General features: G+C 34.4%; 5 protein-coding genes across 5 annotated transcripts; 1 reads left to right on the top strand and 4 right to left on the bottom strand.

Moving 5' to 3' along the window:
• Nucleotides 1-1,039: 1,039 nt before the first annotated feature.
• LOC141532959 (uncharacterized) lies at nucleotides 1,040-2,346 on the bottom strand (the record flags this gene model as incomplete). The annotated part of the gene is made up of 3 exons (XM_074251593.1): nucleotides 2,297-2,346; nucleotides 1,523-2,107; nucleotides 1,040-1,325 (listed from the first exon to the last, which is right to left on the bottom strand). Coding segments are annotated over exons 1-3 (899 nt in total), but the record flags the coding sequence as incomplete, so codon positions are not given.
• Nucleotides 2,347-4,520: 2,174 nt separating this feature from the next.
• On the bottom strand, nucleotides 4,521-5,120 carry LOC141532961 (neurexin 1-like). The gene has a single exon (XM_074251594.1). It carries the CDS (start codon nucleotides 5,118-5,120, stop codon nucleotides 4,521-4,523), a length of 600 nt encoding a protein of 199 aa, XP_074107695.1.
• A 3,717-nt stretch (nucleotides 5,121-8,837) lies between these two features.
• Nucleotides 8,838-10,551, top strand: LOC141532988 (uncharacterized). The gene is made up of 2 exons (XM_074251623.1): nucleotides 8,838-10,105; nucleotides 10,477-10,551. Exon 1 carries the CDS (start codon nucleotides 8,840-8,842, stop codon nucleotides 10,097-10,099), a length of 1,260 nt encoding a protein of 419 aa, XP_074107724.1. The 5' UTR covers nucleotides 8,838-8,839; the 3' UTR covers nucleotides 10,100-10,105; nucleotides 10,477-10,551.
• A 3,931-nt stretch (nucleotides 10,552-14,482) lies between these two features.
• Nucleotides 14,483-17,160, bottom strand: LOC141532962 (SCAN domain-containing protein 3-like). Its single transcript, XM_074251595.1, has 2 exons — nucleotides 16,929-17,160; nucleotides 14,483-14,568 (listed from the first exon to the last, which is right to left on the bottom strand). The coding sequence occupies exons 1-2, from the start codon at nucleotides 17,158-17,160 to the stop codon at nucleotides 14,483-14,485; spliced, it is 318 nt and encodes a 105-aa protein (XP_074107696.1).
• Nucleotides 17,161-17,522: 362 nt separating this feature from the next.
• LOC141532963 (protein FAM200C-like) lies at nucleotides 17,523-18,417 on the bottom strand. The gene is given in 2 exon segments (XM_074251596.1): nucleotides 17,523-17,937; nucleotides 17,939-18,417. Coding segments are annotated over 2 exon segments (894 nt in total).
• Between the last annotated feature and the right edge of the window lie 9,287 nt (nucleotides 18,418-27,704).

A 27,704-nucleotide genomic window follows, 5' to 3' on the forward strand; every position in this document is an offset into this window, starting at 1 on the left:
TTAGTTATCGCTTATTTATCAATAAAAAAAGCAAAGTTTTCATTATAAATATATTATGATTTCAGTTTTAGAGAAAAAAATGTCCAATTAGTTATAAGAAAGTTTTTTATTTCAATTTTCAACTGAGCTATTTATTTTCCAACAATTTTTTGTTGCAAGTAGGGTAGTTTTTTCGATGCTCTTTCACGACTTGCAATAAAAATTGAAATTGCTCTTCGTCTTTCGTTAAGCATTGGTTATATTCACTTACTAATGCGACACCTCGCTCTGCCACATCATTAACAACTTTCAATTGTGCGAAAAATTCTTTATTTTCATTATAACTCTCATCAGTAGACCATAAATCAATATTTTTGTCAAGAAAATCATACGGCAGATCAAAGATCTCAAAAAGTTTTAATGACTTCTTAGAAACAAAGTCACTTATATTTTTTTGCAGAATTAAATGTAAATTTTTTCTATCAATAATAAATCTTCTTGCTTTAGAATCTGTACCTTCGCGAGTCTTAACAGCTTCGACAATATTATTCTTTATGTTTAATGGAACGGTATCATCAAAAAGTGATAAAATAGCAAGTTCCTCACTTAAGTACCATAAATGTGAAGTCATTTTTTCACATGTAGCCAAGGAAATTAAAGAATTAATTTTACTGTACTCAATTAAATTTTTATAAACTCTAAGTCGTGATTAGCAGCAGAAGTCGTAGAAGTTGATGAAAACCAAGCTTTTACATACACCATAACTTTGAAAATACAAAATTGTCGAAGACCATCCAATTCTTTCTTAGAAAGGTCAAATTCATCTCTAAAAATAAACATTTTTAGGCAATAAATTGCCTTTGCCATCCATCTTGCATGATGAACTGCACCAGGACGCTTGAAGAAAACTTGCTCTCGTGGCATTTCTCCCAGAAAAATTAATGACAATTCCAATATTTCTTTATAGTCATCTCGGGGTTGCGATAACTACCAAAAGTAATCAATTATTCGTAAAAATCAAAAATTATCCTCTACACTTAAAATTGTATTTAAATAATACCTGTAAGTATCGCTTAATAAATGAAGATAGATTATTTTTTCATTCGTAATAATAATATTAGCAACAATACTATCTTCAACACCAGATTTATACTTCGTTTTATCGAATGTGTCCCAAAATTTTTTGAATCTGCCAAATATTGGAACATTTGGTCCGGATGATACTGGCCAATAGACTTCGAATGCACTCCTTAAAATGATCTCATAAATATGATGGCGACATGGTAACCAAATTAATTCTTTTCCTAAGGCCTTTTCAATTTCTTTACATGTACCATGATGGATTCCTGTATAGTAAAAATAGATAATTACACTTTAAGTTCTGTATTTAATAAAAATTGTAACGCATATTCAAAATCTATAAATAAATAAAGAATTATAACTAATGGGCACGTGTCGAAAATTTAATTAATGTATGAAAACAATTCAACTAGAACGATGAAAATAAAATTTTCTTTTAAATATTTTATCATTGATTAGTTACCCGTATTAACCGCAGTCGTGTCAAAACACATCGCTTTGATGTAACTAATAATACCCCATTGATTTAACGTTGACAAGATGGTTGCTGTTTGATTTTCTGCCGATCCACTATTCATTTTTGGAACTCCAAGTAACTGCTCAGTACCAAAAGCAGTCAAAACAATCGGTAATCGATCCACTAATTTCGATTCAGAAATGTCATTCAGTATTTTCCCATCCCAATGCACGACATATTTATCATGAGCTTTGAAGTTATCTTTTAGTCCTATAACAATGTCTTTTCGTAAGAGCATGCGAGTTCGTTGAATTGTTCGATAACTCAGAGTTGTATCTTCTACATTAACACCAACACTTGATAGAACTGGAGCAATAATGAACATCGCATTTCTACTACTAACATTAGCTCTGTCGAGTGCTGAGATAAGCTCTGGAGTTAGAATATTTATTTTTGCTCGTGTTGTCGGTATTTGAGGCACATACTCTAAATCTGAACCGAAATTTGTAGCTTGACTTAATGTAAGGGTTGAAGATGACTCTGATTCCTCACTTCGAACAATCTCATGGCTGGTTGAGGGTTGACTCAAATCTAAAATAAGCGTTGTTATTTAATTAATGGAAGCAAAAATATGGAACTCATTCATTTTGACATCAAATAAGGAACACAAAGAGTTTTTATTTATCATCTACGAACATATTGACATTTATGATATAATTAATTTAATTTATTTTCAATTCTGATTAAAATTTATAATAATTAAATGTTGTAAATACTCACGACTTTCATCTATTTCCATCGTATTCATAGTACTGTTTAATTTATTTGGGTTATTTGAAAGAATTTCTTTCCGTGTGTCACTTTTTTGATTTGAATATAGTTCACGAATATCATTATCAAGCAGTTTTATTGATTTATGATCTACAATATCAAATAATGCTTTGATTTCATTCTGAAATATTATTACATTTTTGTTTTGGGCTGATGATTTTTTTCGCATAAAAGATTTTTGCAATTTCAACCATCGGTTATGATAGCGAAAAATTTTTTGTATTACATTAGTTGATCCACTAGTCGGAATCTGGTTGTTTTTTCTTAGTTCAATAACTTGATCAGTTGCATTTTTAGCACTTTGTTTGATAGAACATTTTAACACTTTGAGCTGATAAAAAAAAACACTCATAACCTCTTTCACTGTTGGCAACTTACGTTCTGAAATTTTTTGCATGGGTTTTCCGATCAAATGAATTTCCTTATCCATATTTTCGATAAATATATATATTTATGTAGTGACCGCAAAATTTGTAAATATTTAATCGTTTTATCACATATACAAGATCATAATTTGTGGAAACACTAGAAATGCTGTAGAAAATGTAAACAAATAAAAACAATATAACTATAAAGAAAAATGTAGGTGGCGCTAGTTCACAAGGGAAACAGAGTAAATAGAATACAAAACAAAAATTCTCTACAGAAGAAATTTTCCCAAGGACAATATACAGCTGTAGTGGAAAATTTTTTTAAGACGTTTTGAATACGTTATAAAAAAACAACATGATCGTGATTTCTAATGATGAAAAATAAAAAGTTTGGAATTATTGAATAAAAATTTTGAAAACAAAATTCAAATAATACTTACATTAAAGACAAAAAATGACATTTTCTCAAAACTGATAGATTAAATTGAAATTTTTCGATTATTTAATCAAAAACTCTTAAAATCGATATACATGAAAGTTTGATGATGAATATCTTTTGAACGATTAATTTAATCGCCAAAACATAAGATACCATTTTTATAGAGCAGTTAATTTGCTACAAAAATTTCTATTGCCCATTCAATAATAGCCATTTCTTGTCGAGTTATAAAATTCATAAACAACAGTGACATTTGACTTAAAATAATCAATCTTAAATCTTCAATATTAGTGAAATGGTGAGGTTTACGGAAAAAACATAAGATACCTTTTTTGTAGAGCATTAAATTTCCTACAAAATTCTTAAAAAATTTTTTCTGTACGACCAATTAATGATGAGGAATGAATTTTTTATTGGACTGAGAAAAAATGAAAAACTGCGACGCGGAGGATCTTCCTATTAAAATTAAGAGTTCATATTTGGTGAGAATTTTTTTAAGGTGCCTAGTAACCCATTTTTCCGTATTAATTGTAAAAAAAAAAATAGTTGATTTTTTTTGACCCACCCTAACATACATACATACATACATACATACATACATACATACATACATACATACATACATACATACATACATACATACATACATACATACAGATCTAGTGACAACCTGGCGGCGATAGTCAGGGAAGCTTCTTGTGACCTTTGAACGTCGAGATCTGATGAAAACTTGATTTTATCAAAACGGGTTGAACACAATAGCTTCCTGATTATCTAAAATCTTTGGTTTTCTTAGCAGGAAGTTAAAAATTGATTCTATTATAAAAACGCGAGTGGTGCACGGTGTCAATAGTTATAAATATTTTATTTTTAACTTTATGAGTAGAACAACTATCTGACTTGAACGAATTAACAGATTTTGATGAGTTTTGGAATAACTGAAGTTAATTTTTCAAGGTTAAGGGCTGATTTGATTTTATAATCTCTAGTTCAAATGTTATCCCAGAAAATATTTTGATTTAAGTTTTACTTCCGAGAAATCTAAAATCTATTTTACTAAAGTAATTGTGATTCAAATTCATACACACACACACACACACACACACACACACACACATGAGCTTTGATATCCATAATCCTCAAAACAAGAATATGTGATGAGAACTTGATTTCTAAAATGCGGGTAGATCTACTACCTACCCAATTTGTTACATAATAATAATTGATTTTCACAGTGGGACGTTAAAAATTATCATTCTTCTAAACAATATACGATATTTAGATCTTTGTACAAGATAAATGCAAACAAAATTTTGAGTCTTTTCTAAAAAAATAATAAAAGTGGATATTTTTACACGTTATATTATTTGATGCTCACCCGAGAAAAACGAGATGTAATTTCTTGTCTTCGCGATATCACATTATTATCATCAGCATATATAAGATTTCTTATTAATCCTTTAAATCTCGGTTCAAATATAACACTAGGTAATGCAAGTAATGTCAACTTGCTATTATACCAACTAGGCATTCCACCAATATATACATCTGAGTTACTCGATAATTTGCCGAATTGAAATTCTTTTCCCCTCGATGTAGAAAATCCAGTATCACTATCAACACTAAGTGTTGTATTTTCATGATCTCTCAGAACTTGTACTTTGTGCCACTGTCCATCACCGCAATCATGTCCAACAGTTACTATTTGGGCACCACCTCCAAGATTATAACGAAGTCTTACGGCACCTTCAACCAATTTAATTTCGAAAAAGTCATAAGTTCCACCATCATCAGTATATAGTAAGAGACCACTTCTTTGGTTTGTTTTAAATTCAAATTCTAAACTAGCATTTACTGCAGCATTCCATTTAGAAAATTGTGCATAACTAGACGAAGTCCCTTCTAATAAGAAACACCAAGCTCTCACAATCAGTATCATCAACAACAACCAAGAATAATGCATATTTATACTCATGACGTTTTGAAATTTTAATTTTCTTGGTAATGTAAAAACACAAAGTTATCGGAATAACATGTTCTGGTTAAAGAAGTGTTAACGTTCGGGAATTTTTATTCCAGATGCAAAATTTTACTTGAAAATCTTTATTATCTAATTTCTTGAGTTGAAAATATAATTACATTCATTTATAATTTCTTCCTCACAGATACAAATTTAATATAAGCTCTTGAACAACTGATGAAGTTATGAACGAACCAAGTGAAATTACAATCATAGAAATAATCAAAATTCATTATCATAATTATGACTGTTGTAGAAACCTAATGCATTAAAAAAAAAAAAAAAAAAAAAAAAAAAAAACAGTTAGTTGCATGATTCAATTTTTTGTGAACATATCACTAACAAATAGTTCGTAAATGATGTAAATAACTCCTATCGTAGAGTGCCATGACAGTCGAAGTCAATAATTATTGATTATAAATGAAACGAAAGAAGTCTTATTCTGTTTGATATCATTTTAATTGAGTAAGCTGTGATAATAAGACATAGATGAATTAAAATAAATAACGGATGACTCATTTTTTCAATAATGTTTAATTTTTGTTAGTTCTTAATTTTTTTTTTTTTTTATCATTAAAGAAAAAGAATTGAAATTTAATCTTGACTCTTAATGATGTTTTGTCGGAACGAATGAGATATCGGACTTCACAACTTATTCCCGAAATGTCACTACAATTGCACAGTAACAAATTACTTTAGTAAAGCTTATAAATTATCAACATGATTGAAAATTTTAAGTATAAAAAACGTTCTCGATTTGAACTTTATAGTCAGTCTTAAGGATGTTACTGACAAAAGCGTGCATAGACACTAAAAAACGACAAAAACAGTTATAGCGCCGGCGCTAGAACCTTTGATAGCTACGCATGCGTTATTATCATATCAATATGCCTCGGTATGAATCAAGTAATTCAAGAAACTTAATATTCTGAAACTCAAAAACCTTCACATCTAACAAAATGATCTGCTTGAACAAATAGCTTTGAATAATTGCCACTATTCAATTAATATTTTCCTATGTATTGATTGATAACACTTAATTTACTTTCAATTTATCAACGTTAGATAAATTTACCTTAGATAAATCTAAGGTAAAAATTACGACATAACAAACAATATATGTACGAATTTCTTTGAACTAAAATTAAATTGTATTCGTTCATCCGTAATTATATCCGATATTATATGGATCGTTGCTTGCTACAATACCTAATTCTAGAAATTATTTTTTTGATTACAAATGGTAGCAGTATAGTAAGTTTCAGTAGTTCTTTACTCCTGTTTAATATTACATAAGTAAAGAATTATCGAAGTAATATTTTTTGTCTTCAGGTGTTGTTTAGTTGTAAAAATGAAGCAAAAAACGTTTTCTATTTCACGGATTTATGAGATAGATTTATTTATGTTTTGCTGTCGTAGCTGCGCTATTGACGTGATTTGAAAGAAATTTTTTTATAATATGTTCTAGTTTGTCAATTTATGTCAAAAAATAGCATTTATCCAAAAGTATATGTATACATACATTGCTTTTGTTGAAAAAAACTTGTATTTTCCTGGAGTTCGCTATTTTTTAATTCTTTCCTTAGTGTTTCAAAAAAAACTTATAAATTCTGCGATTATTTCTGCCAATCCCAGAGTGAAACAACTTAATTTTTTTTTTTTTTTTTTTTTTTTTTCAATCGATTAAACAGGTTTTTTCCTTTCTTGGAGCAATTTATAAATAGCTCCTGAATAGATCTTTTTTTGCAAAAACAAAAAATTATCATTTTTCGTTGTTGCAAAATGAAAAACTTAAATTATTAATCGAAAGAAGTTTTTTTCAAATTTTAGTAATGATTCGTTTCTTTATTATCACCAGCTGCATAAAAATAATTTTTAAAATTTTTAACTCCTACCGTTCAAAAAATTATAATGAACAAATGGGTTGTTAAGATAATTAAAATTTTCTTAACTTCCTGCTATGAGAATCGAAGATTTTCGAAAATCGGGAAGTTATTTTTTTTACCCGTTTTGCTAAGATCGAGTTTTCATCAGATCTCGACGTTTTGATGTCTTAGGAAGCTTTCTTGACTATTCCCGCGATGGTGTCCGAGCGGCTGAATGTATGTGTGTGTGTGTCCGTGGGTGTGTTTGTATGTATGTGTATTAGAGCTCAAAAAACCACGTCGATCGCTGCTAATAACGTAGAAATCGGTTGATTAGTTCGTGAATTGTCGTTGTCGAAAAAATTTGAAAGAAGTGAATTTTTCAAATTTCTCTAAGATTTTTGGTTTTATCAGTTTCTGTTTGAAGTATGTTATAGAATTTAAAAAACTGAGTGGATTAAAAATTCAAAAAATACTGTTTTATTGAACTTATTTGAGCTCAAAGAGCTTAAAAGCTTGAAATAGCTATTTCGTTGAGCTCAAAGAGCTCAAGCTATCGTATCAATTATATATTTAAGGAACTAAACTCTCTCACCTTTTACTTAATAGCCGATCCTCTCTCATTCTCGCGTCGCACTCACTGCGAGAAACGGTACTATCCTTGTTGCACTCGTGATTATAAAACTATTACAGTTTTATGTTTTTTTTTTCAACGAATGAGAATTTCGAAAAAAACGATCTGCTATGAAATAGATAATTAAAAAATCTATTTCGTAACAGTGTTTTTTTTTTTTTTTTCAAAATTCATCTTCGTCTAGAAGAGAAATATAAAGCTGTAATTGTCGGGACCAGCTGTTACAAATTGATCGTTTTTTTAAACTTCCTGCTAAGATAATTGAATATTTTTTTATTTAAAAATTAAAATCAATTAAGGGGGTCTTCTTCTCTAAAAATTTCAAAAAATCGAAAAATTTTTTTTTTCATAATTCGATAGTTTATATATTCAAAAATATCTCTCTAAAAGGATTTTTCAAAATTCAAATTATTTCCGAAGTTATAGCCGTTTTAGTGTCATGGCAACTAAACCGGTTGGGCGGACGACTGGAACAATAGACGATTGGAGGGCCCGGGCTACCTGAGTATGAATAACTCTCTCTCTTTTCTTCTTTCTATTATACTTTCAGTATACTAAATCAATCGTTTGAAGGTCATTGTAACGTATTATACAAAAGTTTTTATTATATTTACTTTTAGTTTGAGTTAGTTCGATGTTAACTTCGAAACAGTGAAGACGTAAAATCAAGTGAAATATTTTCTGTAAACTCTTAAATTTAGTGTGAATTTTTTATTTGTGTTTTAAGTATGGATATAAAAAGTTCCAGACAAGGAACTTATCGTCCAAGCAGATCGAAAAAACGGAGATTTAGCGGCAATCAACATAATCTCGAAGAGGATACATCTTTTACTAGTGCATCAGCAGCAAAATTGAAGAGTTCAAGTGATGATGAAATTCTTGTGGATTCTACTTTTGGTTATTGTATATTAGAATTTTGTTCTATATTTTCATCTCTTGCTTTAATGATAATATGTGCTACTTGTAAGCAAAAAATGTCATTTTCTCGGTCAGCTGCACGGGGACTAGGATTTAAAATTGGAGTACAATGTGGCTGCGAAAAAATCCGTTATATTCAGTCATGCCCGTTTGTAAATAAGGCATTTGAAATAAATCGACGAATAGTAACTGCTATGAGGCTCGTCGGAGTTGGGAGAGAAGGTATCAACATATTTTGTAGTATTATGGATATTAGTCAGGGTTTGGCTATTCGTACATACTATAATTGTTTAGATAATTTACATTTGGCTGCATCGACTGTTTATAACCTGGTAATTACTAAAGCTGTGAATGAAGAGAAAGAATTAATTTCAGCCGCAGATCCGGATGCGGACCCTACACATTTTACAGTTTCTGGCGACGGGACGTGGAAGAAGAGAGGGTTCAATTCACTTTTTGGAGTCACTACACTTATAGGTAAATTTAGTAAGAAAGTAATTGACACTGTTGTGAAGTCGAGTTTTTGCCAAGGATGCAAATATTGGAAAAATAAAAAAAAAGACGACATCAGTGCTTACGAAGACTGGTATGAAGAACATCAAGATTCTTGCTCAATAAACCACAAAGGAAGTGCTGGGAAGATGGAAGTCGACTCAATGATTGAAATGTTCAGTCGATCCGAAGAAAAGCATGGAGTAAAATTCGTCAAGTATATTGGAGATGGCGACTCGAAGACTTTTAAAGGTATCCTTACACTTGATCCTTACCAAGGTCAACCTGATGTTATAAAAAAAGAGTGTGTTGGGCACGTTCAAAAACGTATGGGATCGCGTCTACGGAAGGCAAAAAAAGAGAATAGTGGAATTGGTGGCAAGGGCGCTGGTAAGTTGACTGATAAAAAAATCAACGAGTTGTCTTTGTATTACGGATTAGCTATTCGTCGTCATCCTGACTCCGTCGAGGATATGAAACGTGAAATATGGGCAACTTACTTTCACAAAAGTTCAACTGATAAGAATCCTCAGCACATGAATTGTCCACCTGGACCAGACAGTTGGTGCAAGTGGCAGAAAGCAGCGGCCGAAGGAACTCTGAACGATTTTTCCCACGAGGATCCACCTCTAACTGATAAGGTTTTAAAGGTTTTAAAGCCTATTTACGAAAGCTTATTGGATGATTCTTTATTAGAGCGTTGTTTGGGTAGCGAAACTCAAAATAACAATGAGTCCCTAAATTCTTTGATATGGACATTTGCACCGAAACATATTCATGCCGGATCCCAGACAATCGAAATTGCTGATTATTTAGCTACCTGTATTTTTAATGAAGGCTTTTATCCTATTTTAAATATTATGATACTAATGGGAATGAAAATTGGTCCGGAATCTTATGGGTTTGCTGTCAGGCGCAACGCAGGAAGAATTGAACGGTCTGAGGTTCGAGCTTCAGATGCTTCAGATGAAGTCGAGGAAGGCCCAATGTATGAAGCTGGGATGGCTGATTAAAAGAATGTAAGTTATACGTACTATACTGTCAGTTACGCTGCCTAAAACTTAACGTAAAACTTTAAACGCGTTTTTCTCGAAACTACTTTTTTCGATGCGGTAACCACAATATCTCAAGTTCTAATCAGCTGATTTACGTGAAATTTGGCATTAATATTCTTTATATATCTCTCTAACGCATGAACCAACAAAAAATAAAAATTAAAAATTTTTAATATTTTTAAAAAATTCGACAAAGTTGAAAAATTAGTGAAAAAATCGACCTTTATTTTTGAGTAGCCGCCATTTTATGAAAAAAAATTTTTTTTCAGTTTCGTTGGTTCATGCGATAGCGACATTCATACTAATCAAGAATCCATCATTGTTTTATTTTTCAGATGACCACAAGGGCGGAAATCATGGTGATGAGGACACTGCTTTTTTTTTCCCCCCTCTACTTCAAGGATGCATAACTTGATGAAAAAAAATTTTTTTTTTTTTAAATTTATTTTGTGTATTCTTTAAATATAAATAAACACATGATAAAAAAATGGATAGTAAAATTATCAAATGCTTCTTTTTTATCGACTGTCGAAAAACGCTCGAAATTCGAGCCTCTAGAGTAGAAGACCCCCTTAAATTTATGAAATATATTTATTGTTATTTCCTACTTTAAACGCTACAAATTTTTTACTTAGAAATTGCGTTACTTTGTTTTCTATTTAAATTGACCGCGCTATATTGTTCTGACGTGAAATGGAGCGACAACAAAATTTAATAAGAATTAACTTATTTTGTGTTAATTTCCTGCGCGCGCGCGCGCGCGCGTGCGTGTGTGTGTGTGTGTGTGTGTGTGTGTGTGTGTGTGTGTGTGTGTGTGTGTGTGTGTGTGTGTGTATGGAAGCCTCTTATGACTTTTGAAAGGTTGGACCGATTTTATCGTGGTTAGCGCTATTTGAAAGGGCTTGGCCAAACTCAGATTTTGAATACAATTTGGCCCGATTAGATTTCAAGAAATCACAAAAAAAACAGTGAAAAACATTTTTTTTAAAGTGAATTTTTTGGATTAACTTTTGTACGGCTTTATCGATCAACTTCAAATACTAATCAACTATTAACCTTGAAAAAACACGTCGATTGCCGCAAATCTGGTCAAAATCATTTCATTCGTTCAAGAGATATCGTGCAAAAAAAAAACCGGAAAAAGTGTTTTTTCAGAATTACTTCCAAATTTTTTGATCTAAAAAATTTTTGTTGTCAATTTTTTCAAAGGACATAAAAAACTGCATCGATTGCTGCCAATTGCGTGAAAATCGGTTAATTGATTCAGCAGTTATGGCAGTTTGAAATTTCGAAAAATAGTGTTTTATTAAACATTTATCAGACTTTTGAGCTCGAAGAGCTCAAAAACGTAATAAGTGCAATTTTGAGCGCTTAGGTATAGAATTAGCGGAAAGTTGCAGGGTTGGCCTTTAGAGTCAATTGTTTTCTACATTTGTTTTTTGAAATTTCAATCTTTTATACAAACAATTACTTTTAAACAAAAAATCGTTTCTTAAAAAAATGTCTTTATTGCTTGTGTTACGTTCCCGTTAAATTTATAATATTTAATTAAAATTTTAATTTAAAAATTTTGACTGTTTCGTTGGTGATGAATAAAATTCATCATCAGCGAAGTAACGGATATCGCTTGTTTTTTTTAGATTTTTCAAAGTTTACTGGTCCGAGTCAGTTCACGTCGTATTCAAAATCTAAGTTCAGTCAAGCTCTTTCGAATGGCGTCAACCGCGATGAAATCGGTCGAGCTGTTCAAAAGTTATGAGAGGGTTGCTACATCCCCCCCCACACTTATTCTACAACAAAATTAAACGGAAACTTTTCAATAAGAACATCATTTTTCTTCGAGATAAGTGATGCTCGCCATATTTGTAGGGTTGATTTTTTTCGAGATAAATTTAATAAAACATCTTAAATTTTAAAGAAATTTTAATTTTATTGGAGAATTTATCAGATTTTAATGATATAACTAATAGGAAATGTAAATTTGTTTTAATTCCACTCAAAATTTTGTTGGAAACACGTCTGAAATAATTCCCTTACTACTTCAAGGGGTAAGTAATTTCATTACTTTCACCATTCATCGATTTACATGATATTCAGATTATTGAAAAATCTGAATCCATTTCAATACTCTTATTTTTTCAGTCACAAGTCAGCTTAATTCCATTACGATAGTTGGTCAAGATTTAAAATAACGGTTGATAGCTGAAATAAATCAAAAATTTTTGAACAAAGTCTGTTAAAGCGTATCATATTGCAACGCTTCTCGATCCTCATTACCAGAAAGTGATATTTCAGAGTATTTGTGATTGTTCACGTGCTACAGAATCGGTAGGTATGTGATCAATACTAAGAATTCTTTAGACTGAAAAGAAACAATAATTTGTCTTCATTAAGAATTTGGACGTATTGCAACTATATCCAACAATTTTAAATATTTTTGTATTATATTGCTTTTGATGTTAATATGTTATCGACATGAGAAAGAATTTGCAAAGATTAAAAAAAGTAGTAGGAGAAAAATTTCAACGCTGCTTAACGACAAGGCTAGAGTGAAAATGGATAACCGAAAGGCGAATTGCAGTCATAATTTTACAGACATTGTTATACCGGACGAAGTTTCAAGAATTTTCAGTCTAGAACCTAATTTTGGTATTCCATTTGTCAAGAATGATATTAATCCAATAGAGTTAATTAAAGATATCGAGAACGTGATGAGTTCGATGAATATCAAAGGGTTAAATTTGACAGCATTGAACGATGAGAAGACCAACATCAGAGAAAAAGCAGTTGATATTTTGATGAATTTCTACAAATGATGGCATTGTCTATAAATAACTTGACGGCAGTGCTATGGGTAATCCAGCGAGCCTAATCGTGGAAAATTTGGTAGTGAATGATGCACAGACGGAGATTGTTAAAAAACTACCGTTTGATATTAAAATACTGAAGATATATGTAGACGATTCTATAGCAGCTGTACCTGAAAATTGTCTAGATGGTTTACTGATCGTGTTTACCAGCTATTACAAAAAAGTTAAATCTACTATTGAACTGGAGAACGACGGCGGTATACCATTTTTGGACTTAAGAGTGATTCGGGCCTGTGATGAATTTTTGAAGACAGACTGATACATGAAACCTACTCATTCAGGGAGGTTATGGAACGATCGATCGAACCACCCACTGTCAGAAGGTTTGCATCATTAAGACCACAATCGTTTATTCAACATCTCAGACAAGGAGTTTTATCAAGGTAATTTTAGGAAACTAAGGTCGTTGTTGATCAAAAATAATTATCTAACTAAGTTTTTCAAAGTCACGAACATCAAACTTGTTTTTTACAATATCAATCAGGTTAAGACTTGTTTTACAAGACTTGAAGATGGACAAGCCAGACAACATCTAAATAAAAGGGTCTCACTGCATAAGTATAACTATAAACAAGTCAACATCATTTACCTGCAGGAATTAGACATGCTAGGTCCATCAAACAGCAGCACGGCTTTATCATTGCACTATTTCCGGACTGGACATCAGTTTGAATTTAGCGAAGTTCCCATCTTAGATAGAGAGGGCCACTGGAAGAAACGGAACGTAAGTGAGATGTGTCATAAAAATCAGCAACACTGCCCGAGAAAAAATTTTTCTATATAATCATATATAATTGTGTATAATCATATTTGACTATATATGGAATCGCATATATAATCGTATACAAATATTTATAATCATAATCAATTATACATGATTATATATGGAATGGTATATGAGGTTATATATAATCATATGTAATTGTATATGACTATATATGGAGCAATAGAGAGCCATGCAAGATTACACATAGTCCCATATATAATTATATATGAGTATATGTAGTTATCTATGCTTATATATAATTAGCATGTAAACAAATTTTTAATCATACTTGGCTGTTATAACCCGATATAGAATCATATATAAGTCTAGATATAATTATATCTGATCAGACTTGCATAGTCAGATGTGATCAAAATTTTTTCTTTGAGAAAACAATTTTTTTTGGTAATCCAAATATATTATGAAATCAATTGTTACATTATATTTATGATAATTATGATAAACTGATATGATACATTAAGCAGAAAATAGAATTATTATTATCTAAGACGGCAGCACAGCAGACAGAAACTTCAAGACGCACGGAGATCAACAAAGTTAAGCAGCATTGAGCAGGGTTAATAGTTGGATGAGTGACTTCCGGTGTCATAGCCGTAAAATAATAATAATCATAATTTTATTACCAGAAAATACAGATATTTCATAAAATACATAGTAAATAGTGTACAATACAAAACATGTGTCCTATCGAGATGATTTACCCTGGTGGACGACTTCGACGTCGTACGACGAGTCGTATTGTGGGTCACTTCGACGTCGCATTATGAACACTGCAAAATGCTATTATCAATCAGTACTAAAGTATAAAAAAGGTTAACATACAAAATGACAGGAAAATAGCTTTTCAAAACGTACATGAGAGAACAGAGGTATAAAAAATCTACAGATTTTCATTTAATGAAAAGAGAAAAATTGAGAGTATCGTTGTTTTCAATAAAAATGATTTTTGATAAAAACAATAAATAATAATTATCAGGCAGTTAGAAAATAATTAGATAAACCGTTTAATGACGCAGGGAGTGACATCACTCGAATTTATACTGTCGCAGATTATGTCGTGCGACATCGATTGCGACATTCTAAAAAATTGTCTAAATCATTTTATATGAAATGAATTTTTATGTTATCGGGAAAAAATACTTTGAAACAGTCGGGGCTGAAATTGCAGATGTCGTTTAAATGAGACACCGACATTACTCAAGTTCACAATGTATCGGAGAATATGACGTACGACACCAATTATGACAACCTAGATAATTGCTTGAATAATCTTATACTAAATAAATAAATATTTATAAATAAATAAATAAAAATTAAATTAATAGATAAATAAATGATGAGAAAAATGAAATTTAATCAGAGAAATCTTTAAGATAATTTAGATTTAAATAAAAGATGTCGTCCGACTTAGACACCTACATGACTTAAGTTTAAGTTTAATAAACTTTTTTTATGAAAAAAAAAGTAGTTAATTGTTTGTGTTTCATAGTGTACAGTAAGAAAAAGAATATCCCGAAAAAATTTAATTGTCTATAACAAATTGTTTATTTAATAAACAATTTGTGCATAGTTACGAAATATTTCACTTTTTATGAAATTCCTAAATTGTATCTACTAGGACACTTAAAAAAAATTGAAGTACACAATAACGCACACCAAGTACTGTCCAAAATTGTTTCTTTTAATTTTTAAATTTACAAAAATTTTTTTTTAATTTTCGAAAATCATATACAACCATATCGATTACTTGGATTTTTTAATTTTTTATTTTATATCTTTTTGTGAAGAAATAAAATTTTTTTTTTTTAATAGTCTTATGAACGTGGACTTGGCACGATTTTTTTATAGTGAAACTGTTTTTGTTCGGATTTCAGTTTTTTTTTGTAATTATAATAAAAATTGACAATTTTAATTTAATACATTTCCGGTGGCAAACTATCCCCTTTAAGCTATAGTTCATGTAAAAGTTATTCTTGCGCCGCCTGGCGTGTGTAATTGTAAGCTGTCAAATATTTTTTTTTCACTTTAGTTTCCCATCTATTATAAGATTAGCATGCATCTTTATATTATTTAGTCTCTGGCCGTCCGCTTTTTACATAAGAAAAAAGTTAAAATCTAAAAATCTGAGTCGCTATAGTTTGTGCTGATGATTTTTAATAATTTTAAATAGAAATTATAAAGATAATTGATAATAATCAAGTAATACGCGTAATAAAAAGCATGAACAACTATTATAAAATATCATATAAAAAAAAAAATCAAATTAAATTTGAAAAAAAACTTGTAACCTCAAAAAACGATTTTGCTTACGGTATATACACACTCGGTAGTCTGGCTTGAGAACGGAACTTGGCGCCAGATTCTACCGAATCTGTTGATGGGTAAAGTACGAACTAGGTCGTGAGTTAATTAAAAGCATTATTTACTATATTTTTTGTTAAAAAACTATTTATCTCACAGAAGCTCTCCTGACTATTTTTGCGATAGTGTGTGTGTGTGTGTGTGTGTGTGTGTGTGTGTGTTTGTATGCATGTACAACTATGCAACTTGCTTATCCTATTCCTATTCTTATTTCCCATATATATATATATATATATATATATATATATATATATATATATATATATATATATATATATATATATATATATATATATATATATATATATATATATTGTTTTGTCGGACTCAATGTTCGACATTATTAATTAATATTGAATAGGCCAGTAGTTCCCAAACTTATTTTTCTCGTGGACCACTTTCAAAATTTTACTGGATTCGGTGGACCCCCTGCTGTGACATTTCTACCATATTCTTAAAGTCGCTAAAAAATAAAAATTGTGTTACTTCTGAGTTCTGTCCCTATATTCCGATATGTAAAACAAAAACGAAAAATGGTACATTTTATATCACTTTATTTATTAAAAGAATAGAATTACAAGAAAAAAATATTAAGGTAATATAGGTTCAGGTCATAATTTTAATTAATGGGAAGGATGTATCTGATGGAGTGTCAGCAAACGATCAATGTTTGGCTTTATTTTTGTGAGCAATAACCGCAAATCCCCCCGCTCTGTGATGTTTAATTTGCTCCTTTTTTTTGTTAAGAGGTTTGTAGCGGCACTAAAACTCCTTTCGACAAGGTATGACGAGGGAAAAGCTATTAAAAATTTCCTTGCGATTTCCCACAGTCCAGGATATTTTTCGGGTATTTCTGCTTGCAGCCAAAATGTTGGGTAGCCTTTTCTAAATTTTATCTTCAGCTCCTCATTAGTGCTTAGCTCGAGCAGCTCCTCTTGTAATACAACATTGGCCACTTCCGTTTCATCAAATGGATTTATGATCCATGGTGGTATATCCATCGTCAGTATATCTTCAAACCTGGTTTTGAAGTCATCATGCAGGGCACTTAAATGTTGACTATAGGTATGGATATCCTCATCAATACATTCTACCTGCGACAAGTTTGGAAATTGAGAGAATTCGCGCCGACTAATGTTTTGCTTCATAAATTTCAATTTCCCAAGAAAAGCCGAAACTATCTCCTTTGTTTTTATTAAATTCAGGCTGTCCCCTTGTAACTGCAAGTTAATATCATTAAATTTTTTAAACAAATCTGTCAAATACGCAATGTCTGCTTTGAATTTGATCAAGTTTTCTTTTAAATCTGGATCTCTACTTTCTAAGAACTCTAATATGGAATCGAAAACAGAGTAAAATCTCGTTAAGCAGCACCTTTCGACAACCACCGTACTTCAGTATGTAATAGCAGTCGTTGGAAGTCTTCATCATTTTCGTCGCACAATTGAGCAAATAAACGCGTATTCAATGCATTGCTTCTGATTTTGTTGACAGCTTTTATTACAAAATGAAGAGATTGGTTCAACCTGTCACTTAAATGTTTTGCCACAAGATGTTGTCGGTGGATTACGCAATGAATAGCTGTAAGTCCTGGTATAATTCTTTTGAGATGACTTATAAACCCACGATATCGCCCGACCATTGCAGGAGCTCCGTCTGTTGCCAGTGAAATAATGTTTGTAAATGGAATCGATTTTTCCGTAAAAAAATTACTCAGGACATTAAATATTGATTCGCCTTTAGTCTCCAAAGTTCTGGCAAATAGCAATTCTTCGTGAATCAGAGCTCATTTCATCAATGCGTCTTTGTACAGTATTGTTACTTAATGGAATTCTTTTTAGTACGTCAAATGGAGATTTGTGCAAAACAGTTTTTAAAACCTCTTCAACAGCGGGTAAAATTAATTGTTCTCCGATAGTGTGCGGTTTTCCAGATTTTGCTATAAGTAATGAGATATTGTAAGATGCCCGCAAGCCATCATCGTTACTTTGAGATGTTGAAGAGAACATACTGTGCATGGTGGGTCTCTTTCCATATTTTTCTTTCAATGTTTGAAAATATTTTAAATCTTTACCTATTTTATCAGTATGACACCTTTTTAGATGATCTTCGAGCTTTGATGGTTTCATAGAGTCATTGCTCAAAACTTTGTTGCATAATAGGCACATGGGCAATTGTTTGTCTGCCTCTGATGGAACAAAACCATATTTCAAATAATCGACACAATATTGTCGACATTTTTTCTTTGCTGTAGCCATGTTTCGTGTCAGTTACCTTACCTGTAAAAAAAAATGTTTTAGTAACCAAGTTTTTTTCTGAATATAGGTATCACACTGCAGCCTTTGTCAGCACGCGGAAATAGAATTACGGCTTGTAAAGGGACCAACTAATAAACCGCTGAGACAAATACAGACGTTTTCACAAAACGGTATCAATTTTAAAGTACATAATTTACCACTAATTTTTAATAGTATAAATAAAAATTGGTGTACTCAGTATCGAATACTGATCATATTTGTGTAGGAAAAAATAAAAGTCGAAATCCCAAAATTGTCCATAAAAACGATAACTAACATCAATGAGTTCACGCGCTCCGTGTATTTGCGTATTTTTTGTCTGCGGCTTCATTGTTAAAACGGGACAAACTGGCATCGAAGGTCAAGCCCCGCCCTTTTCCCGTCGCCCGCGCACCGCTCGCTCTTTCCGAAAAGGAATAGTTTTGATAAAATAGTTACTTCAAAATCAATTTAAAATGATTATGAAATTACTGTTTTATAAAATTAGTAGTTATTTGCAAGAAAAATTACAAAATTAATTGCTCTGCAATATTGCTTATTCGGCCTTTTTAGAGAGGCAGTGCTTCTCTCGTGAAAAAACAATTGAATGAAACGTGCTGTGTTTGTCTTCAAATCGAAAGAGGACAATTAAAATATCTGTAAGTTACTAAGTTACCTATCTATACAAGCCGTTGTGATCAACCGACTAGTACACGTAAACAAAGTACTTAAGTACTATAACAAAAAAAATGTAGGCTACTTACTTTTCTCCGGCACTAGCAAACACAGATATAAATTTTCTCACACCTTTTTTTCGAAATTCCGCCTTTTTTTTTCGAAATTCCGGAAACAAATGAATGAGTTTGCCTTTGGCATCAAGTATTTATAGTGGTGATCAAGTTCATGTCTGAACAAGCATTAAGCATTGTCGGGCGGATAGCGCTTTGCAAGTCTGTACACGAAATTGTACGTAATATCGAATACGCAAGTTTGGACAATTAACAGTCGCTTGCCTTATTAAAATATTATCTGCTTAGATAGGTACTTAAAACAATGTAGGTAGGCCCCTATAAAAACTATGCTTACATTTTTGCTCTTTACTATCAAAAGCAGATAAATTTTCGTGGACCCCCATTAACATTTTATGGACCCCCATTTTTTGTTCACGCCTACGTAGACCCCCAGCAAGTCTCCCGTGGACCCCTGGGGGTCCACCTGGACCACTTTGGGAATCACTGGAATAGGCTTTAATTATTTTAGTAATAATTTTGTAATTTTGTATTTACATACATTTATTTTGTTATCTTCAAATTTATCAATAGTATTTTCAAAAGAAACTTATTTTAAAAATTTAGTTTTTAGTTGGGCCAGACCACACTAAGGGATTTGAGCCTGAACAAATACCCTAATGGAATTTTAAACTTTGTCGAGATCCGAAATAGAAGTTTTCTATAACAAGATAAATGTATATATTGTGACGTTATTTTCACGACCGGGGTCTATTTAAAATGAACATCACTAGCGCCAACGAATTTTTGTAGTCTTAAGCTGATATTTCAAGGCCAAATACCATAGAAAATATAATTTTAAAGATTAAAGAAAATTGTTTTTGTGAATTAAGTGAGTGTTGATGCCAAGTAACGAAGTTTATAGTTTTAGAGTGAATTTAGAGAATTAACGTTACAGTTGAGATTTTAGGATTTTAAGAGTAGAGTCAGTTTTAGAGTCAAGTTGTGAAAAATATCAAGGTCAAGTCATTTAAGAGTTTTATTGAGTTATTTTGAGTTTTGAGTTTTGTTTCGGATTTTGAATTTTGAGTTTCGAGTTCTGAATCTTTAGTTTTGGGTTTTGAGGTTGCAGAGGACGTGGGTAAGTCAGCGTTGCCGTGGAGCGGGACTATAAGTCACCCGGTTTCGTTTGACGTTAGACACCAGTCTAACCCTTTGAGACTTCCAGGTGGAATGCCTAAGTCTGGTTGAGATGCCAGCGCTCCGACATAGAGGGATCAGTTTAAGTTTTCGGTTACGTTTTGGCTAGTTTTGATAATTTCTAGCGAATAAAAATTATCCACTTTTGTTTAATGTTACGTTTACGTTTTGAGTTTTGAGTTTCGATCCCAGCCGTAATCAGTTCCTGGGGAGCATCCACCAAAGGAATATCCGTACTCAGAACCGCAATGGTTTGATTAAAGATTTGAAATAATTGAGAATTAATTGTTTATAGAGATTTTAGTTGTGAGAGAGTCACGTGAAACAGTCGAGTTTTGGACTTCGTAGAGTACAGTCGCGTTTAAAAGTTGCCGCTGGTCACTTCAGGTGATTGGACGTGCGTAGAGTTGTCAGTTCCAGGTTAAGATTTCGGTGCCGCGACTAGTCAACCGCGGACATTTCAACCGCGACAGTTCAACCGCGACATTTCAACCGACGACTTTTCAACCGAAGGACAATTCAACCGAAGGATACTTCAACCGACGGACAATTCAACCGCAAGATAATTCAACCGATGACAGTTTAACTGCAGTTTTCTTGATAAATTGATCACAAAAACCATGTTAAAAGGGCGCAACACAATTACTCGCATTTTTAATGGCCTATTAGTGAGTAAACACTCAAACAAACCATGTTAAAACGGCGCAACACAATTACCCGCATTTGTAATGGCCTATTAGTGAGTAAACACACACAAAAACCATGTTAAAAGGGCGCAACACAATTACCCGCATTTGTGTTGGTCTAAATAACACGATAACATTATTGTTATTATGAACGATGAACAAGAAAGTGTTTGAAAATCCCGCGTATTTGTTTTTATCGATATCGAACTGCTTGAGGTCGATAAAATGGTAAACTTTTTGGAGAAGCCAAATATTTATATTGGTGAGATTTTGGTATTTTCGCATTAGCTAGAGCATACTGTCCTAACCTTAAATATTTATTTTTTGAAGAGTGAATTTATTAATATCTTGAAGAATGAATTTATGTATATTTTGAAGAGTAAATTTATTAAAAATATACCTTGGTATTTTCGCATTAGCTAGAGCATATTGTCCTAACCTTAAATATTTATATTTTGAAGAGTTAATTTATTTATATTTAGACGAGTAAATTTATTAAAAATAAATAATAATATATTGTTAGTGTATAATTTTCGATTCAGTGAATTTATCATGCCGTTGAAGTTTATTAAATCGACAAAGGGTGAAAAACAATTGTATGAAGATGGTTATTTATATAACTTTAAAAGTGAAAATAAAGATAGTTTCACATGGCGTTGTGTTTCATATCATTCCAGTTTACACTGCCCTGGAATAATTCATACAGACACTCAGAGAACAACAGGTAATTTTAAATTTTGATATTTTTTTATATTTCTATTGTTATTTTTTTTTTATTAACGTGATGTTATTTTTAAATTTTAGGAAATGTCATCGGTATTCCACCAACTCATAATCATGCATCTGATGCTTCAAATATTGGTGTTAAAATTATTATAAGTAAAATTAAAAAACGTGCTGCCAAATCTGATGATGTTCCTAGTGCAGTCGTTGGGTCTGCTCTTGCAGCAGTGTCTTCACCTATTGTTGCGCGGTTACCAAAAATGTCTTCACTTAACCGGGATGTTCAGCGAGCACGTAAAGTTAACGAGGTTAAGATTCCTACATCGGAATCACGCAAAGATTTGGTTATTCCTCATGAACTAACTATGACTGCTAAAGGTGATAAAATGTTGTTGCATGATAGTGGAGGCAACCGATCTCGATTTATAATTATTGCAACTGCGAAAAACTTAACTACACTGGGTGAATGTCAGGAATGGGCTGGAGATGGAACATTTTCATCTGTTCCATCTATATTTAAGCAATTGTATACAATACATGGTCTTGTGAAAGGCAAATTACTCCCGTTGGTATATGTATTGATGCCCAATAAGAACGAGAACACATATTCAAATGTTCTACATGTGTTAAAAAATAATTTGCCGATTAATAATTTGAATCGTATGATGGTGGATTTTGAGCCAGCTTTTTTAAATGCCTTTCGATTATGCTTTCATGATGTAGAAATAGCTGGATGTCTTTTCCACTTTTCTCAATGTATTTGGAGACAACTGCAGTCTTTAGGACTACAAAAATCTTATAATAAAGATGTGAGGTTTGCATTGAATGTGAAGATGCTAATGGCTATTGCATTTGTGCCTACACACGATGTTATCGAAGCTTTTGAAGATTTAGTTCGAAGTCCATATTATGAGGAAAACGAAGTTGTTCTGGAACCATTGGTGAATTATTTTGAAAGGACTTGGATTGGAGTGCCTTCGCGAAGTGGAAAGCGTCGTTTAAAGCCATTTTTTTCAATTAATTTATGGAATTGTTATGAAGCCGTGCTTGGTGGCTTAATGAGGACAAATAATGCACTGGAAGGCTGGCATAATTCGTTCAACAGAAAAGTCCGAATTAATCATGCAACAATGTCAAAATATATTACCGTCATTAAAAATGAACAAACAATTACAGAAACTCTGTTAACACAATTGAACACCGGATTAAGTATTGCAGCTAAACGTAAAAAGGTCTACGCTGATATTGACTATCGGCTTAATAATATCGTTTCTGATTATAAATCGACAAATAAGCTACAGTATCTTCATGATATTGCGTGTGTTTTATCATTATAATTTATCATGATATTATTTCGTTATTTCGTTTTTTAATACACAACAAATAGTCAGAAATGTAGTTTTTTTTTGTATTTCAATATATGTAATAATAATAATAATAATAATAATAATAATAATAATAATAATAATAATAATAATAATAAGCGATGCTTGCTACGTGGCCTCCAAGCGGCGCATCGCGGGAAACGCAGACCATAACATCAGGTCTGTAGGCGAACGACGTAGCCCGTGCAGTGGGCCAACTACCCACTGCATGGAAATAACTGAGTTACCACAAGATACCAACTCAGAAGTGCTCCCCACAACCGGTCCTTTTCGGATGAGGACCATTCATCAGGTGGGAGGAGCACGCCGGACCCGATGAATGATGACGACCCTGGCGCCTTAAGGACTTACTTTAAGTGGACGGAGGAACTGAGAGTCGATCTCTTGGTGTGCTACCAACGTAGCGAGCCGGGGGTGAGCGGCTATATGGCCCGGATGCACACTCTTTGGAGTGATATGCATCCGGAGCTAGCGCATTTTACGCCCAAACACCTGCGTAATTATGCCGCTCATCTTCGGCGAAATAGAAGATCGCTTGTGCCGGACAGAAGGCAGTCTAATAGACTTTCCTTTCCGGCGCAACTACACCAAGAGCGACGCCGTTCCTCCTTGGACAACAACAATCCCTTTGTAGGACGGCAAGTAAGTATATCTAAAAAGATAACTTACTCCCAACAACAGCTTGACGCGGTAAACGAAGATCTCCGTGCAAACATCCTGGAGGATTCCACCCTGCTCACTGTGAGCCAGGTTGTGTATGGTGCAGCAGTTTCGGCTTTTCCGAGAGAGAGACAATGTCTCTCGATCGAGGCAAGGTTGAAACAGCGCATCTCACAACTTGGCAAAAAATTGACATGTCCCGGAAACAGGTCTCCCGCATTCAGTGTGTGATTGAGTACGACACAACTCAAACACCATACACGCCCCGAATTCGGCGCATTGCTGCTGAACTTCGGTGGCGTCATCACACACTGAACAAGAGTACTCTTCATGTCATCAAGGAAGAGTCTCTTAATAAATTGCGGGCTCTAGTGGCTGCTAAAAAGTCATTAGAGAAAAGGCTGAAGCGGTTGGTCGACAACTCGTTGTTTCGATCCAGCCCTTCACGGTTTCTGACACCAAAGACCGATGTTACCGGGAATTATCCAACACCTGAGCGGGTGGAAGCTTTTTGGACTGAGTTGTATGGAGATCAACCAAACGTGAACGCCAACACTCCAGCTCTGCACGACTTCAAAGTATTCTGTCGGGAACACCGTCGACAGAATGCTGATGAAGAGAGCCCTGCAGTCAGTGTGGATGAAGTTCGTTCAGCTCTAAATGGCAGCAAAAATTGGGCTGCCCCGGGACCAGACGGCATTAATGTCTTTTGGTGGAAGAAGTTTACTTCTACCCACCTCCATCTGGCCCGCATATTTACATCATACATTAGAGCTGACGATCCGATTCCGGACTGGCTTGTAGAAGGGCGAACCGTACTGATACCTAAAAAAGGTGACTTGTCTGACCCTAAGAATTTCAGGCCTATCACCTGCTTGAATGCGGTTTATAAAATTTTTACAAAAATTTTAAATAACCGTATCTTGCAGCAGATAGAGCCTGTATGGCAACAGATATATGAACAACGTGGCAGTAAAGAGGCCTGTCAGGTTGCAAGGAGAACCTGATAGTGGATCGATGCGTCTTACAAGATGCGATCTACTATCAACGCAACCTGTCAATGGCTTGGATTGACTATCGCAAGGCATTTGACTCAACTCCACATGAGTAGATTTTATATCTACTCAAATGCCTGGGAGTCAATCCCGAAATAGTGGAATGTATTCGGCGTACAATGCAGCTCTGGCGAACGCGATTTCACATTGGAAGTGGAAACGCATTGCACGTAACCGGAGTTGTAGAGTACAAACGAGGGGTCTTCCAAGGCGATTCCTTGAGCCCTCTGCTGTTTTGCATTTCACTGCTGCCTATATCTGTTGTTCTCCGTAAAACTCATGGGTACTCTGTGGGGCCTCCGGGTGATCGAAACTATTCGATTACCCATCTGCTTTACATGGATGATCTGAAGTTGTATAGCGCTGATAAAGATCATCTACAAGCGGCCCTCAACATCGTAGCAGAGTACACACGAGATGTCGGAATGTCTTTTGGGTTGGACAAGTGTGCGGTCGTACATCTGGCGAGGGGTAAGTGCTCTGATACTGGTGATGATGTCGAATTAGTGGATGGGAGCGTCTTAAGCCAATTAGACGCCGGGGAGTTGTATAGATATCTAGGAATGGAAGAGCACCGCATGCATGCGGTCTCTGAAGTCCGAACAACTCTCCAGAGCGAGTATGTTAGGAGACTCCGGAAAATTTGGTCCTCCGAACTTTCCGGCAAAAACAAAGTCTCAGCTACTAACATGCTCGCTGTCCCAGTCTTACTATACTCTTTCGGTGTCCTGAAATGGACCCGAAAGGATTTACGAGATCTCGACATCAAAACCCGTAAGATCATTAATATGAATCGGAGCATGCACCCCAATTCATCAGTCGCCAGATTATACCTCTCCCGGTCCATCGGTGGGAGAGGTTTGCAGAGTTTGGAGCGGCTTCACGACCGTTTGGTCCTGGGTTTAACTCACGAAGTTGTCAATTTCACTGCAGACGAGGATGACTTTCTTATGCAAATTGTACATAAACATGAAAATGCGCATAAGGGGTCATTCTTGTATAAGGCAGCAATATATGCGGCAAGAACCCTTGGTCTTGGAGAAATAAACGCTCTTATGGAACTCCGAAAGGAGGAATTTAAGAGCGTCATCAGGAACGCCGAGGAAAAACTACTCCTTGGCGAACTGATGGACAAGTCCATGCACAGCGTGTTCTTTAAACACGTGCGTGATCATGGCTTGTCCATCCAGCTGACGTTTTCCTTCTTAAAGTCAGCGGGCCTGATGTCCGAGACTGAAGGGTTCATATTTGCCTGCCAAGATGGTGTCATTAACACTCTTGAGTACCGTAGCAAGGTGCTCCAGGTGCAGCTTCCGGACACGTCCTGTAGGAGGTGTAGACAACATCCGGAGACGCTTATGCACCTTTTGTCGGCATGTCCAGTGCTGGCGAGAGGTGCATATATCCAGCGTCACAATGCTGCCCTGAGAGTACTGTACTACTATCTTCGTCATTGCTACGGTATTGACGTGACACCAGTGCTGCCTTATTTGCCAGGAGATATTCCCCAGGTTGTTGAGAATGACAGTTGCAAAATTTATTGGAACATGCCATTTGCAACAACCCGGCGGATAGATCACAACAAACCTGATATTGTGCTCTTCGACAAGGCCACTCGTGACATTTATGTCATTGAGTTCTCGGCCCCGGCTGAATACAACATCTCAGCCAAAGAAGAGCACAAAAGACAAATATATCAGGATCTCCTGTTTGAAATTGGCAAACTTTACCCAGGTTACCGTGTCAAGCTTGTCGTCCTGATTGTTGGCGTCCTAGGAGGGATGAAACAGTCTTTTGTATCCTCACTTGCCAAAGTTCCAGCTTGCTCATCAAAAGCTGAGTTCTTGGCAGTTAGGATGCAAAAGGCTGTCATTTTGGGATCCCTGCGTCTACTTAGGCAAATGAATTTGGCCTGCTGCACTCACTAACCGCCTTGTTGTGTGGAGTGGTGCAGCAGTAATGGATGGCGCTCAGGCTGGGCCCTCGGAGAGTCGGACTCCGGGGAAAACCCCCCTGAGCAATTAATAACAAATAATAATAATAATAATAATAATAATAATAATAATAATAAGCGGTGCTTGTTACGTGGCCTCCTAGTGGCGCACCGCGGGAAACGCAGACCGCAACATCTGGTCTGTAGGCTAACAACGTAACCGGAGCAACGGGCCAACTACCCGTTGCACCGTAATATCTGAGTTCCAAAACAGTATAATCTCAGAAGTGCTCCCCACAACCGGTCCTCTTCGGATGAGGACCAGTCATCAGGTGGGAGGAGCACACCGGACCCGATGACTTATGACGACCCCGGCGCTTATAGGATTAAGTTTAAGTGGACGGAGGAGCTTCGCGCCGATCTCTTGGTGTGCTGGCAGAACAGCGAGCCGGAGGTATCAGGGTATATGGCCCGGATGCACACACTTTGGTGTGGCATGCATCCGGAGCACAGACATTTTACGCCCAAACACCTGCGTAATTACGCCTCATACCTTCGGCATAATCGACGATCGCTGCTGCCAAATAGAAGGCAGTCTAATCGGCCTTCATTTCCAGCACCGCTACACCAAGAACGGCACCGTTTCTCCGAGGACAACGACAACCTCTTTACAGGTCGACAAGTGAGCATCTCCAAAAAGATGACTCACTCAAAACAACAGCTCGACACGGTGAACGAAGATCTCCCCACACAGCTTCAAGAGGACTCCACTCTGCTCACTGTCAACCAAGTTGTCTACGGTGCCGCGGCTTCGCTTCTGCCGATAGAGAGAAGACATTCTCTCTCTTTCGAGGCGAAGTTGAAGCTGCGCATCGCTCAACTTGGACACAAAATTGACA

This window comes from Cotesia typhae, unplaced genomic scaffold, assembly GCF_013202065.1.
Source record: "Cotesia typhae breed Kobodo isofemale line unplaced genomic scaffold, CoteBio_Ctyphae contig_77, whole genome shotgun sequence".
Lineage (NCBI taxonomy): Eukaryota > Metazoa > Arthropoda > Insecta > Hymenoptera > Braconidae > Cotesia > Cotesia typhae.

Bases quoted from the DNA above. Each gene is read 5' to 3' on its own strand.
- LOC141532961 (XM_074251594.1), bottom strand. From the start codon at position 5,120: ATGCATTATTCTTGGTTGTTGTTGATGATACTGATTGTGAGAGCTTGG.
- LOC141532988 (XM_074251623.1), top strand. From the start codon at position 8,840: ATGGATATTAGTCAGGGTTTGGCTATTCGTACATACTATAATTGTTTA.
- LOC141532962 (XM_074251595.1), bottom strand. From the start codon at position 17,160: ATGGATATACCACCATGGATCATAAATCCATTTGATGAAACGGAAGTG. The intron at 14,569-16,928 runs GTTTTAGTGCCG...AGCATTTTGCAG, and splicing joins GTCATACCTTGTCGAAAGGA to TGTTCATAATGCGACGTCGA.